General features: G+C 39.5%; 4 protein-coding genes across 4 annotated transcripts in view; 1 reads left to right on the plus strand and 3 right to left on the minus strand.

The window, feature by feature from the left end:
* LOC101314461 (lipoyl synthase, chloroplastic-like) overlaps positions 1-2666 on the minus strand; it is a 39621-nt gene extending 36955 nt beyond the window's left edge. Inside the window, exons 1-6 of the mRNA XM_004298560.1 lie at positions 2094-2666; positions 1865-1962; positions 959-1130; positions 680-790; positions 396-466; positions 146-231 (exon numbers count right to left, since the gene is read on the minus strand). Coding sequence (XP_004298608.1) covers positions 146-231; positions 396-466; positions 680-790; positions 959-1130; positions 1865-1962; positions 2094-2579 — 1024 coding nt within the window. The 5' untranslated portion in view covers positions 2580-2666. The remainder of the gene's footprint in view (positions 1-145; positions 232-395; positions 467-679; positions 791-958; positions 1131-1864; positions 1963-2093) is intronic.
* A 512-nt stretch (positions 2667-3178) lies between these two features.
* On the minus strand, positions 3179-5910 carry LOC101304088. The gene is made up of 6 exons (XM_004297652.1): positions 5407-5910; positions 5230-5328; positions 4938-5115; positions 4486-4583; positions 3692-3753; positions 3179-3530 (listed from the first exon to the last, which is right to left on the minus strand). Exons 1-6 carry the CDS (start codon positions 5851-5853, stop codon positions 3437-3439), a joined length of 978 nt encoding a protein of 325 aa, XP_004297700.1. The 5' UTR covers positions 5854-5910; the 3' UTR covers positions 3179-3436.
* Positions 5911-6122: 212 nt separating this feature from the next.
* Positions 6123-8004, minus strand: LOC101304377 (mitochondrial intermembrane space import and assembly protein 40-like). The gene is made up of 4 exons (XM_004297653.1): positions 7900-8004; positions 7515-7546; positions 7185-7310; positions 6123-6650 (listed from the first exon to the last, which is right to left on the minus strand). The coding sequence occupies exons 1-4, from the start codon at positions 7979-7981 to the stop codon at positions 6474-6476; spliced, it is 417 nt and encodes a 138-aa protein (XP_004297701.1). The 5' UTR covers positions 7982-8004; the 3' UTR covers positions 6123-6473.
* Positions 8005-8176: 172 nt separating this feature from the next.
* The window catches only part of LOC101304666, a 5153-nt gene continuing 1402 nt past the window's right edge, over positions 8177-11927 (plus strand). Inside the window, exons 1-8 of the mRNA XM_004297654.1 lie at positions 8177-8420; positions 8690-8927; positions 9030-9116; positions 9272-9444; positions 9901-10040; positions 10248-10425; positions 10518-11106; positions 11703-11815. Coding sequence (XP_004297702.1) covers positions 8215-8420; positions 8690-8927; positions 9030-9116; positions 9272-9444; positions 9901-10040; positions 10248-10425; positions 10518-11106; positions 11703-11815 — 1724 coding nt within the window. The 5' untranslated portion in view covers positions 8177-8214. The remainder of the gene's footprint in view (positions 8421-8689; positions 8928-9029; positions 9117-9271; positions 9445-9900; positions 10041-10247; positions 10426-10517; positions 11107-11702; positions 11816-11927) is intronic.

Genomic DNA, 11927 nt, shown 5'->3' on the forward strand with positions numbered 1-11927 from the left:
ACAACCCATATAGTTTGTTGGGATGATGTTTAAACCCATGACCTCAAAGTTGTTAGTTAACTTTTTTAACCAACCAAGTCACGGTGCTCTTCCACAAACTCACCACGAAATGAGAGAGAATATTGGTACCGTGAACAACCAATACAGTTTGTTGGGAAGAGATTTAAGCACAGATGTGGACTTGCATCAACAAGAATGGATAACTGGATAACATAAACTGCAATAGATTGCCTACAAATATCAAGGGATGACTGCCGGTGCATAGACTTCCCAGCACCTTAAAAAATATTTAATTTGCCTAAATATCAAGAGTAGAAGTTGGGACCCCTAAACAGCCATTGGCTTGCAACTATAACTTGATGTATTCTCAGCTCTTTCCCTAACCATTGTGTTACCGAATAGCTCCAGCACTTTCCCTGACCATTGTCTTAACAAATAGCTCCCCAGCCCTATACGAGGATCGAACCTGAATAGATGCACAGACACATGGATTTCATATAATAAACTTGTTGAGAGAAAATAGGAAAAAAGAATAAAGAAAGTAGAAGATCTCTAATCAATAAACTATGTTGAAATGATCTATAACACGATGAAGTATAAACACCAAACCCACTGGCTAAACCAGATTACTGTTATCCAAGAAAGTAAACAGAATAAAACCATCATATTAAGATCTTACCAAGGGCCCACTGGCTACATAACGAAATCCAATAGACTCCCCATATTCCTTCCAAAAATTGAACTTCTCAGGAGTGACATATTCTTTGACGGTCAAATGCAGTGGAGTTGGCTGCAGCAAATCAACAATTTCAGATCAAATGTCATTCACAAACTATAATAATAGCTTCATAGTGTTGCTTGATGATGCCGCTGATTGCCTCAAAACAGTGAAGTTGGCCGCTGATGGCAAATATAAACATCTCAAAGCTAAATACAAATGGCTGAGAGTACTACTAACCTGTAAATACTGTCCAAGTGTCAGTATATCCACATCTATAGCCCTTAAATCAGCCATGGCTTCTTTCAACTCATCGTCTGATTCTCCAAGGCCCAACATTATAGAAGTTTTTGTAATCATTCCCTTCTTGCTTTGTTTTGCATGGTTGAGAACAGATAAGCTCTGCTCATACCTGCATTACAGATTAAGTAAAAGAATCTTGAGTAGCAGTGGTGATAACTTTTTTGACGAGAAGAACCAATCCAGACAAGCAGATCATTCAATCTATCCTACTAGCCAAACAAATAGCCAGGCACTTGGCCAATACCTTTAGATGAAAATGTCGATTTTCCAGGCAGAAGAAATGCATGAAATTTCATACTTTTGCCACTCTATCAGCTCAAAAAGGTTTAAGGTACAACGGTGATAAACACATTTATATTTTCGTGAATAGATGCGCATATACACAGAGAGCAGTATTTGATTGGGGAACCCTGGTATGCTATACTCCACACTAAGGTTCAAAGTGAATAGAATCCTTGTCCACACAGATCAAGGATTAAGAAGCAAGAATATGATTAAAACAGAATTTGGATTGCTATATACAGTGACATTTAGACATGTAAACCACACTAATTTCTTTAACTAGAGGAGTTCATCTACTAATTGCATGAATTGCCTGGACATGGATAGGGGACAATCCAAAACAAACCAGGCATGACCTCGCAACAAGCAAACTGAACAGATGCCAGAAATTTTTTAACGATTTTGTTCATAAGTTTATATTTCACATAAATTTGGAAAATGCAACAACTTATTTGAGACCTCATATGGTTCCAAAATCAACTACTTGAAATGAATGGTGAATGGGATGTATAAGCACTGTAAGACAAGCAATTGGAAAAAGAAAGGGAAGAAGATGCTGACCCAGCGCGAGGATCCCTCACAATTCGCTGGAGGCGTTTGACAGTCTCAACGTTGTGTGCAAAGACATCAAGGCCGGAGTGTAGCAAAGTGTGGACGGCGGTCAAGTCACCCCGAAAGTCAGAAGTTAAGCACTCAACCATGATGTCAGGCTTGAGATCCTGCAAGACAAAACATGGAGATGAGTCGTTGATAAGAGTAAGAGTAGATAGAGAGAGCATGGAAAAGTGACCTTGAGGGCCTTGACGGTCTGGGCAAAATGTCCACTGCCACCATCGGGCAGGTCATCGCGATCGACGCTGGTTAAAACAATATAATCGACACCCCAGCTGGCAACGGCCATGGCGGTGTTGATGGGCTCCATGGGATCGGGAGGGGGAGGGGTTCGGCTGGTCTTGACGGCACAGAAACGGCAGCCACGAGTGCAGGTGTCTCCGAGGACCATGATGGTGGCAGTGGAAATGCCGTCAGCACCTCCATTCCAGCACTCGCCGATGTTGGGGCACTGGGCCTCCTCGCACACAGTCTTGAGATTCAAACGGGACAACGTCTCCTTCACCTCCTCATACTTGATGCCCTGTGCCGCCTTCTGTCTCAGCCATCCCGCCTTCTTCACATTCGGGTCTCTCCCCGTGAACGGCCCCACCACCGCCTCGCATCGTACTCCGCGAGCTGGTTTTACGATTGGAATTGAACCACAACAAGCTCTCGAAATCATCGAACTAGTTTGAAGGTTGGTTGTGCTTCTAACTTCTAACTTCTAACTTCACTTCTAACTTGTTTTCTGATCAAGAGAGACCTCTCCATCTTCTTGTATCCTTGTTGGCCTTTGAAATATCCGTCATTTGTTACTTGGTTGGTGATAGGTAGTTACTGCATGTTCCTCCGAAAAAACAAAAAACAAAAAAAAACAAAACAGTGGTCTCTACAACCAACCCTACAGGCTCATTACAATAAGATCCGACCCGAGTCCAATAGAAAGCCCAAAAGATATGAATAGTGTCAAGGCTCTGGAATCTGGATATGCAACTGCTGAAGACATCTTTTACCAACCTCTTTAGAATTATTTGATAATACACAACATATAGCTAACCTAATTCAAGCAATTACTTAATGTATTTAACTACAGATCAATAGAAATCAAAGTCATATTCACCTAGTCAATGACTGACCAAGAGATTTATAATCCGTCACCATTCATAAGAATCAATGATTTTCTATCTCTCGGTAATTACAAATAATTTTCACGATGTCAAAAAAATTCCCCTGCTAGTACCTCATTAGTCGGACCGCAGCCTGGCAGAAGAGTTTCTTGTGTTAATGGAAAATTGATTTATTTGGATATTACGTCTAAAGAAAAACGCTATAATACTTCCACAGATATCCAGTAATTTCTAGTTAAAAAGACAGTCTATGCACACTTTATGTGACGGTGTTCAAACAGACGCTCCCACAAAAATTTAAGCCCACATGCTCCCGAGAAAAGACCAAAGGAAAAAGACTACGTTTTGATATGGCTAATGTTTTATGAGCTGAATTCCATCAGTATGTTGCTGCACCTTTAACCAAGAAGACCTAGTCTGAATCTGAATCATCAACCATCTTTTCTAGTGATTCCATATCCCCAGCTTCAGAGGCTGTATGCATCCGTAATCTGTCTGCATCCTCACTGCAAATAGGAGAAGAAAAAGATAATTTTGATCATGAGAATGGAGAACATTGATTCTAAAAGTTTGGGCAACCATTCAACAAACTGTAGTTTAGCATTTCTGTTTCGTGTATTCTCCTACAATAATGAATTGAATAAGAAATTAAGGAAAAAGGGCCTACTCTGTAACACCAAATATTTCTTTGACAATTAAGGAACTATCCCTCGAACAGAACTCTGGGAGCTGCCAAATTTTTCAAAAAGATCAGAAACATATATTAGGCAAATAATGCACAAGTTAGTGAAAATGTAAGAAGGCAATAAGATGATAAGCATTAGCCAAGAACAAAGTGAACATCAATAGGCAAGTGCGAACATAAAATTTGTGTGTTTTCATTTATTTAAAAAGAAAAATCAAGGCTTTTACAAGAGTTGAGCAAGTGATGCAATCAAATTTAGAGCAATATTTCCTGTTACACACATAATTACATCATGCTTCTGTAAACATTTAGAATCGTTGAGGTAATGGCACATGACCTCTGATTGGTGTCCACAGTAGAGCAACTTATACACATTTGTACATAATTTGAAGGCCTATAAGAAACTTTATTCAGTGGTGTACCATGTTTGGGCCATAAGTTTTATAATTTTCATGTGTGTAACATCCGCTTGACCTTTGCGGCAAGAGAAAATTGTTGCAAACAATAGGGGTTATGGCACCCCATCTCACAATAGCTTAAATTTGAGGGTGAATCTCATTTGTGTGAAGGGTATAAACCAGTAGCATCAAGAAGTTCTCCAAAGCAAGGCAACGCTAAGTACTAATTTTGAAACATAAATAAGAGAAGCAAGGTACTAGACATATTTTCTTATGATGACAATCGAGGTCGTTTTGGACAACAATAGAAAAAGAAAAAGATAAAACTGAACCGTACAGGCAATTGGTCAAAGTTACTTTGGTTATTTGGTCCCTTACCTCCGACAGATAGAACACCTTTCCAAATAGCGCTTGAACGGCTAATTTTCTCTTGAAACCCCGTTCAGTATAACCTGCCATATCCATTACAACTGGGCCTGCAAGTTGAAAACTAGCCGTCAGCAATGGATGGCACAATTTGGCAATGAATGTTTTCTTATGACTTTTTATGCTATATATGTTTATCAGAAAGCTAAGGAAGCAATTAGTGCAATGTACCTTGGCAAGGCCACACTAACAATAAGAATATCCAGAACATTAACACATGACGACCATAGAATGATATATAGAACACTCATAAAAAGCAGTAGCAGGAGTAGGAGTAGTAGGGGGAAACATTCTGAGTACTCTACTCCATCTTCTGTAATTCAAAGTCAGAGGAAGGATACGGAAAAGGGAGTATTGCACAATTTGATCATTCAAGTTATGATGGTAGTAATTCAATGCTTTACCTTTGTCTCGCACAATTCTTCTAGAAATCTCATTTAGAATTTCAGCCACCTGAGAATCATCCAACAAAGAAGCTTTCCTAAGCTGAATTAAACCGGAAACCATGTCCGGGTTGAACGGTTTTTCATTCAAAGTATAACGAATGTACTTGCGCAAAATCTCCTCCATGCCAAAACCTGTCTGGATACAAATTAGAGACAGGTTGTCAAAATCATTCTCAGAAAGATATGCCAAAAGAGCAATAAATGACGTTCCCTTTCCAACTAAGTAATGTGCAGACATTCACATGATCACCTTTTGCACAAGTTGTTTGAGGGCATCCGGCGTGATTTGGTGAGAGCCACTCTGAAACATTTCGTCTATTGATTTGCAGAGCATAGCATTTTTATTGACCTGTATCGGCAACGTTTGAGTGATGAATCAAATGCAGTAACCAAAGAAAGAGGAGGAGGAGGAGGAGAGAGAGCAGACCAGCTTCTTGCGTTTATGTCGAGGCGAGGAGAACTTTTTGACGGTCTTGACAACGGCAATGACAAAAGAAAGACCGACATAGGCGAGAGGAAGAGCCAAAATCCAAGGGAGAGAGCTGGTGCCGACTCTGGGGCCAGGAATGGCCTGTGTGACAGAGCCGGTGAACTCCACCAGGTCCAAGGCCTTCTCCTGAATCCATGGTAGATCCTCTTCCACCTCTTCAACGGCTTCTTCTTCGGCTGCTTTATCTTTACTGTTCTTGTTCGTCGTCGCCGGCGAAGGATTGGAATTACTCTTTGCCGCCGCCGCAGCTAAAAGAGGCCTTCTCGCTCGGACTCTGACAGGTAGAGACACAAAAGCAGGAGAAACAGTGGGACCAAGAAACGGGAGACCTTTGCGAGGAGGGAGCAGTTGGGAAGAACAGGCAGTGGCCAGAGCAGAAGCCATGAGCAGATTCTCTTTACCTTCCAGGGTTTATCAATCACCAACTTATTCTGATTTCCCTTCCAATATTTCTACAAAATCGCTCTTTATTCCTATTTGGGCCCCCATTTCTTGGGCTTTCTTTTTCACTTCCTAGTACTGTACTTGGGCTTTTTTGTTCTGGTTTGGTTGTTCACTACTAAGATTATAGTACCGAGTCAGTAATCACCAATACACTTCAGTCTGCCTCACTTTTTATAGTGATGAAATTTAACCATAGATGCAAGGATTTTGGTTTTGAACTTGTAACAATTGGGGTGAAATATAGGGGAGCAAACTGGCCTTTAGCCTCTGTAGTCTTTAGTTCTATACATATCACTTATCTTTGAACTTGTAACAATTCAGCAAAAAGGAACTGTATGGGACATAAATTTGATCATTACAGATATCATGCACCAGAATTTCAACCTCTCTCAGTTCTCACTACTACAGTAAATAGCTTCAATTGTCAGATTCTTTCTTTTGGATCGAATATATTTGGACCGTGCTTTGAGATATTCAGTAACAGGGCAACTTCATTAATAGATATTTCTCATGGTTTCTGTATCCTAAGAGAAACAGATGTGGTTGGTTCTCATCTTCTCCTACAGATTGGATTTTGGTCTTGAGGATTCTTTGGACCATGAGGGTGGGATGATTTTGTAATCCTGAGTCATCTTTTCCTCTTTCTTAACTTCATCTTCTGCTTCCTTAGAAAAGGCATCTGGATTGGCTTTAATACAATTCTGCAAATTTACAAATGGATGCACACAGTCTGATCCCTACAAAAGAGAAAGAGAAAAAAGTTCACGTCAAGTACCCTGGGAAATTTTTTGTAATTCTGTACAACAATGTTGAAATATATATATTTGAACCTAAAACCAAACCATTTATCAGCAAGTACATGCATCTAAGCACAGCCATAACCAGAAGTGGAAAAATCAACTTAAGAACTTGTCATTTGGCAGAAGGAAGAGCAAAATATAGTGAAAGACAACATTACTCAATATGTTTTCATGAATCTCCAAATCTCCAGTCTGTTTGGTACACTGATTAAAAATCAAACCAGGTGATGCATTTCTGATATTAAATAACTAGAAGAAGATAGTCCAAAAATGCAGGTCCACACTGATATTTTCCTTTTTCTTCTTTAGTGTTGACAGCTTATAGTTATGACATATATTATCTTACATGTTATATGCCATTACATACTATCAAGTAAAGTTGAGTTGTAAATATGCTGTGTGCCAGTTTGCACAAGGAAAAGAAAAGACCCAGAAGCTCATAACTAATATCTTGGTGAAGTTGGGTGCTACCTTCTCTGCCACAGTACTCTTCAGATAACACAGAAAAGCCTCTGAAAATGGAAGCCCACAAGGGCCCTTCCGTAAGTCAGCTATGCAAGGGCACTCCAGTGCCTTCTGAGCCTTGGCATCAAGAGACTGAAAACCAGAAAATGCATAGTTCAGTTCCTTTTATTGCCAATCATAGCGGGAAAAGTGTATACTATTTATCTATTTCTTAAATAATGCCCTACAATTAACGAAGTAACTAAAATTGGTAAGTATAAGTTTATGAACCACAGAGACAACACACCCATCTTGAACAATGACAGGTAAGTCCGTTAGTGTATGAAATAAACCAACCTCAGTTGCATCATTCCCATATGCTGCAGCTTCTGTAAATGCATAACAAAGGTAGGAATATCAGCTATTGTACACTTGATAAACTGGCAGATGACGAAGGAAACAAAGTTTCAGAAACTAAAGGACTCGACATGTAGTGGCTCTATAAAACAGTGGTATCTGTAGAGGAGAGTTTTGGTTACATGATGAACTCAATTCAATTATATCATGTAATCCAGTATGTTAATAAGTGATTAAAGTAAAGCCAAAACATTATTGGGCAATTAGGTTGAAATTGAAGAGCGAGATTTATACATGGTGATGGAAACAAATACGGAAAACAAAAGGATTACTTACAAAAATGGATATCCTAATCAGAAGGAGGAGGAGGAGGAGGAAGGGTTACCGGAAATGAGAGAGTTGATGGAGGAGACGCCGTGAGCTTGTGGATCCACATCGGCTGCCGCCTCGCTTTGAACTTGACCCATCTCCGAGCCGAGGACTGTAAAAGTCGTTTCGTTTCGTTTCGTTTCGTTTTAAAAGAAATTAAAGGTTGACCCGTGCAGCCCGCCTAGGCCCGCATCCGCTCCGCCTAGCCCGCTTTGGCCCACTGTAGTACAAGTCTCGAGGTCCAGCCCAAATATTAATATGAAGACGGCAAAAACAGAATTGAAAGGGGGTCGTGAGAATTGGAAGGTTGATGGCGAGAGAATAGAGAGAGATGGAGAATTTGAAACTGGGGATGTTGGATCAGTTGGATGGTTTCTTGACGAAAAACCATCAGAAGACTCTGAAATCTCTGTTCCGGCGGAGCAGCAGCACCAAGTCCAGCGGCGAAGATGACTCCCCTTCCTCCGCCTCCGATTCTCCCAAGCCCATTCCTCACCTCTCTCCTTTCGCCAATTCCGTCGTCTCTCGCTGTTCCAAGTTACTCTCTTCCTTTATTCATGCATTCACGTTTATGGTTTACTTTTTCATGCAATCTCATATCCTTCTAAACCATTCCTTTTATGTAAATGAACAATATCTCGCTCCTTACCTCCCCAGTTTGAGTTTGAAATCACAAATACCTCTCTTTTTTGCTCAATTCCACTTCCACATAAGAAAATGTATGCATTTTATCCAATAGAAAAGCAATTTCAAGTGCTAATAATTATGGCAGTCTCTTTTACTAAATGTGTTTCTTGCTGCTGCAGGATTCTTCGCATCCCTACTGAAGAATTACAGCATCATTTTGACACACAGCTACCTGAAAGTGTAAAGGAGCTTCTGACTTATGCTAGGAACTTTTTGGAATTTTGCTCATACCAAGCACTCCATGTAGTGAGTGGTCGCCCAGATTATTTGAGTGATAAGGAGTTTCGTCACCTGACATTTGACATGATGCTTGCATGGGAATCCCCCTGTGCTGAGAATAATAAAGAACTAAACAAAGTGAGGATATTTTTTAAAGATAATAGAGCTTCTTTGGTTCCTAAGATTCAGTTACAAGTATAGCTCCTCTATCTTTGGCTTGACAACCTTCTTCAATTGCAGGAAACTGCTTCTAGCAGTAACCTAGAAGTAGAGGATGATGATGGTTGGTCGCTATTTTATTCAAGTTCTACGAATATGGCTGTCCAGGTCTTCTCAATTTCATTGTTTCTTTATCTGCATTTAGCCATTATACTGATGCTATTTAGTCATATGCACTAGGTGGGTTAGTTTCAAATTCTTCCACCACTGCAGTTGTTACTTTTGTGAATGACTAATAGTGATTCTTTGGTTCCGCCGTTCAGGTTGATGACAAAAAAACTGTTGGGCCCGAAGCCTTTGCGCGAATAGCTCCTGGTTGTGCTGCTGTTGCAGATATAATAACTGTCCACAACCTCTATGATTCACTCACAAGCACATCAGGCCATCATCGACTTCATTTCCTTGTATATGACAAATACATACGAAGCCTGGACAAGTATTAAGTTTATCCATAATCTCTATAATTTTCTCTGACTTCCATTTCCTTGTAGTGAATTTGTTACCCACAATTGCACATATGCTTGAACTCTGGTGGCATGGCTTTATATCACTTCCTTACCGTTGGTCTGATGTCCGTTTTATTCCAATCCTTCTGCATTGAATTGCTACCTAGATATGGAGCTTGTTAACAGAACCACCAAAACGTTGGTTCAATGATGAGAGGGAGGGAGTCTATCTAAGTTCCAACTATGTTGAGTCTATTTCTGTTTAGTGTTGAAGGATATTTGTGTTGGTTGGCAATGGTAAAAATCTCTATGGCGGGTTTGGTCCTGCTTTTTATTAGATACTAAATGTTATTGTTTCTTGTCCTTTTTGTGTTTTATTTTTATTTTTAACTTCAGAAACAAAAGTACTACCCTTTTTCTATCTATAATCAAGGGCTCTGCTGCAGGGTCATTAAGGCTTCAAAAAGTACATTGGCTTCTTCCATTGGAAATCTTCAGCTCGCTGAGGGAGAAATCATCCTTGATGTTGATGGTACAGTTCCCACTCAACCAGTGCTCAAGCATATTGGCAGGTCTATGTGGCCTGGTAAGTGATTGTATTCCTGAAGGTGGATCAAATGTACCAATGCTTTAGATTGGTTAGTTTATTTTTATAATATAGAGTTCTTTTCCCCAAAAAAGGTCTGACTAATTCAATCATGATCTCAATCACTCTTGGCTATGATAGTTTATTTCAGTTCTTTCGCATCCTATAAATGAAGAAGTGTTTTTCATCCAATATCTGTTTATCCAGGACGGCTGTCACTGACCAATAGTGCGCTGTATTTTGAATCATTGGGAGTTGGTTTGTATGACAAAGCGGTTAGATATGATCTGGCAACAGATATGAAGCAGGTCATAAAACCAGAAATGACTGGACCATTGGGTACTCGTCTTTTTGATAAAGCCATCATGTACAAATCAACGTCTGTGTAAGTTATCTGCTGATATATTTGTGGCAGGGAAATTAATTATTTATAAGGATCAAGACCTAGCTTCTTTTTTATTTAAATCTTTCTTGCAGAGAAGAGCCGGTTCATTTGGAGTTTCCTGAGTTTAAAGGCAATTCTCGCCGAGACTATTGGTTGGATATTTGTCTTGAAATCTTGCGTGCTCACAGGTTCATTCAGAAAAACAACCTAAAAGAAATTCAAAAATCAGAAGTACTGGCAAGGGCTATTTTAGGCATCTGGCGATATCGTGCAGTTCGAGAAGCCTTCCACTTCTTTTCATCCCATTATAAAACCTTACTTGCTTTCAACCTTGCTGAAAGTCTTCCTGGAGGAGACTCGATTTTGAAAACATTGTCTAGTCGATTGGTTATTTTAAATTCCAGTGCTTCCCAACACGATGTTTCTCCACATTCAAAACGGCAGTCAAAATTGTCTCCAATTTCACTTATAGCAATAACTCAACTTGGATTCATATTGCAAAAGGAAGTCAACCTTGATGGAGAGGTAATAATAGTTGGAGAGGTTTGTGCTGGTGAAAGTAACCCCTTGGAAATGGTAGTCAAACAATCATTATTGGACACTGGAAGGGCTGAAGCTGCACAGGCAACTGTGGACCAGGTGAAAGTGGATGGGATTGATACAAATGTTGCAATAATGAAGGTCAGTATTGAACTTCACATGTTAAATTGGGTTTTGTTAACCAACATGTATCTTACCATTTTTCCAATCAGTAGTACTTGAGAGAAAGAATGTGCACCAAAATGTCTAGAAGTTCATTCTAAGAATGAACCTAAGTAGTATGCTTTTCATGTATGAGCCAAATTATATATGTTTTGTTCTTCGTAATGGAAAGAAAAAGGTACTTTGCCTGCTTTGGACTGGGGAGCCTGATTGCTAAATATCATTGTGAATAGGTGATAACGATACTGTCATTCCTGTTCAACCAAGAGTAATAAAATCTCTTGAACCATTTAATTACTTCTATTAAACCCATATTGTTGATATAACTATGGCATTATGACCAGTTCTGTGATATCTCTGCTAGGTGGTACTGATGTTAGAGAGACAGGATAGCCTTGAATAGATTAGACACAACCACTGAGGTTCTTTTTTTGGCTGTCTTTTGTTTCATCAAAAGTTATTATGACGTAATTTTATTCTTTTCCAGAGATCTATGTCTGTAGAGAAAACTCCTTTAACCTTTGATACGTTTTAACTTCATATTCTTTCATTTAAAGGTGATACTTTACTTGTAGGAGTTACTGTTTCCGGTTATTGTATTAGCTAATCATGTTCAACGTTTGGCATCATGGGAAAAGCCTTACAAGTCAACAGTGTTTCTGGTGTTGATCTGCTTCTCTATAATAAGGTAACTTGTCTTTTATCTTTTACTACAGTTCAGTTCCTGGTTTCCATGGTCTTCTTATTATTGGTAGTGCTCCTACTGGAAAATGCTCTCTTCCATTTGTGGTATAATAATG

The sequence above is a fragment of the Fragaria vesca genome, linkage group LG4, assembly GCF_000184155.1.
Source record: "Fragaria vesca subsp. vesca linkage group LG4, FraVesHawaii_1.0, whole genome shotgun sequence".
Lineage (NCBI taxonomy): Eukaryota > Viridiplantae > Streptophyta > Magnoliopsida > Rosales > Rosaceae > Fragaria > Fragaria vesca.

Excerpts from the sequence above, each read along its gene's own strand:
- LOC101304377 (XM_004297653.1), bottom strand. The coding sequence starts at position 7,981 with ATGGGTCAAGTTCAAAGCGAGGCGGCAGCCGATGTGGATCCACAAGCT. Across the intron at positions 7,311-7,514 it reads ATGGGAATGATGCAACTGAG|TCTCTTGATGCCAAGGCTCA; the intron begins GTTGGTTTATTT and ends TCTGGTTTTCAG. Across the intron at positions 6,651-7,184 it reads AGAGTACTGTGGCAGAGAAG|GGATCAGACTGTGTGCATCC; the intron begins GTAGCACCCAAC and ends TCTCTTTTGTAG.
- LOC101304088 (XM_004297652.1), bottom strand. The coding sequence starts at position 5,853 with ATGGCTTCTGCTCTGGCCACTGCCTGTTCTTCCCAACTGCTCCCTCCT. Across the intron at positions 3,754-4,485 it reads AGGTGTTCTATCTGTCGGAG|CTCCCAGAGTTCTGTTCGAG; the intron begins GTAAGGGACCAA and ends AAAATTTGGCAG. Across the intron at positions 3,531-3,691 it reads GAAATATTTGGTGTTACAGA|TGAGGATGCAGACAGATTAC; the intron begins GTAGGCCCTTTT and ends TCCTATTTGCAG.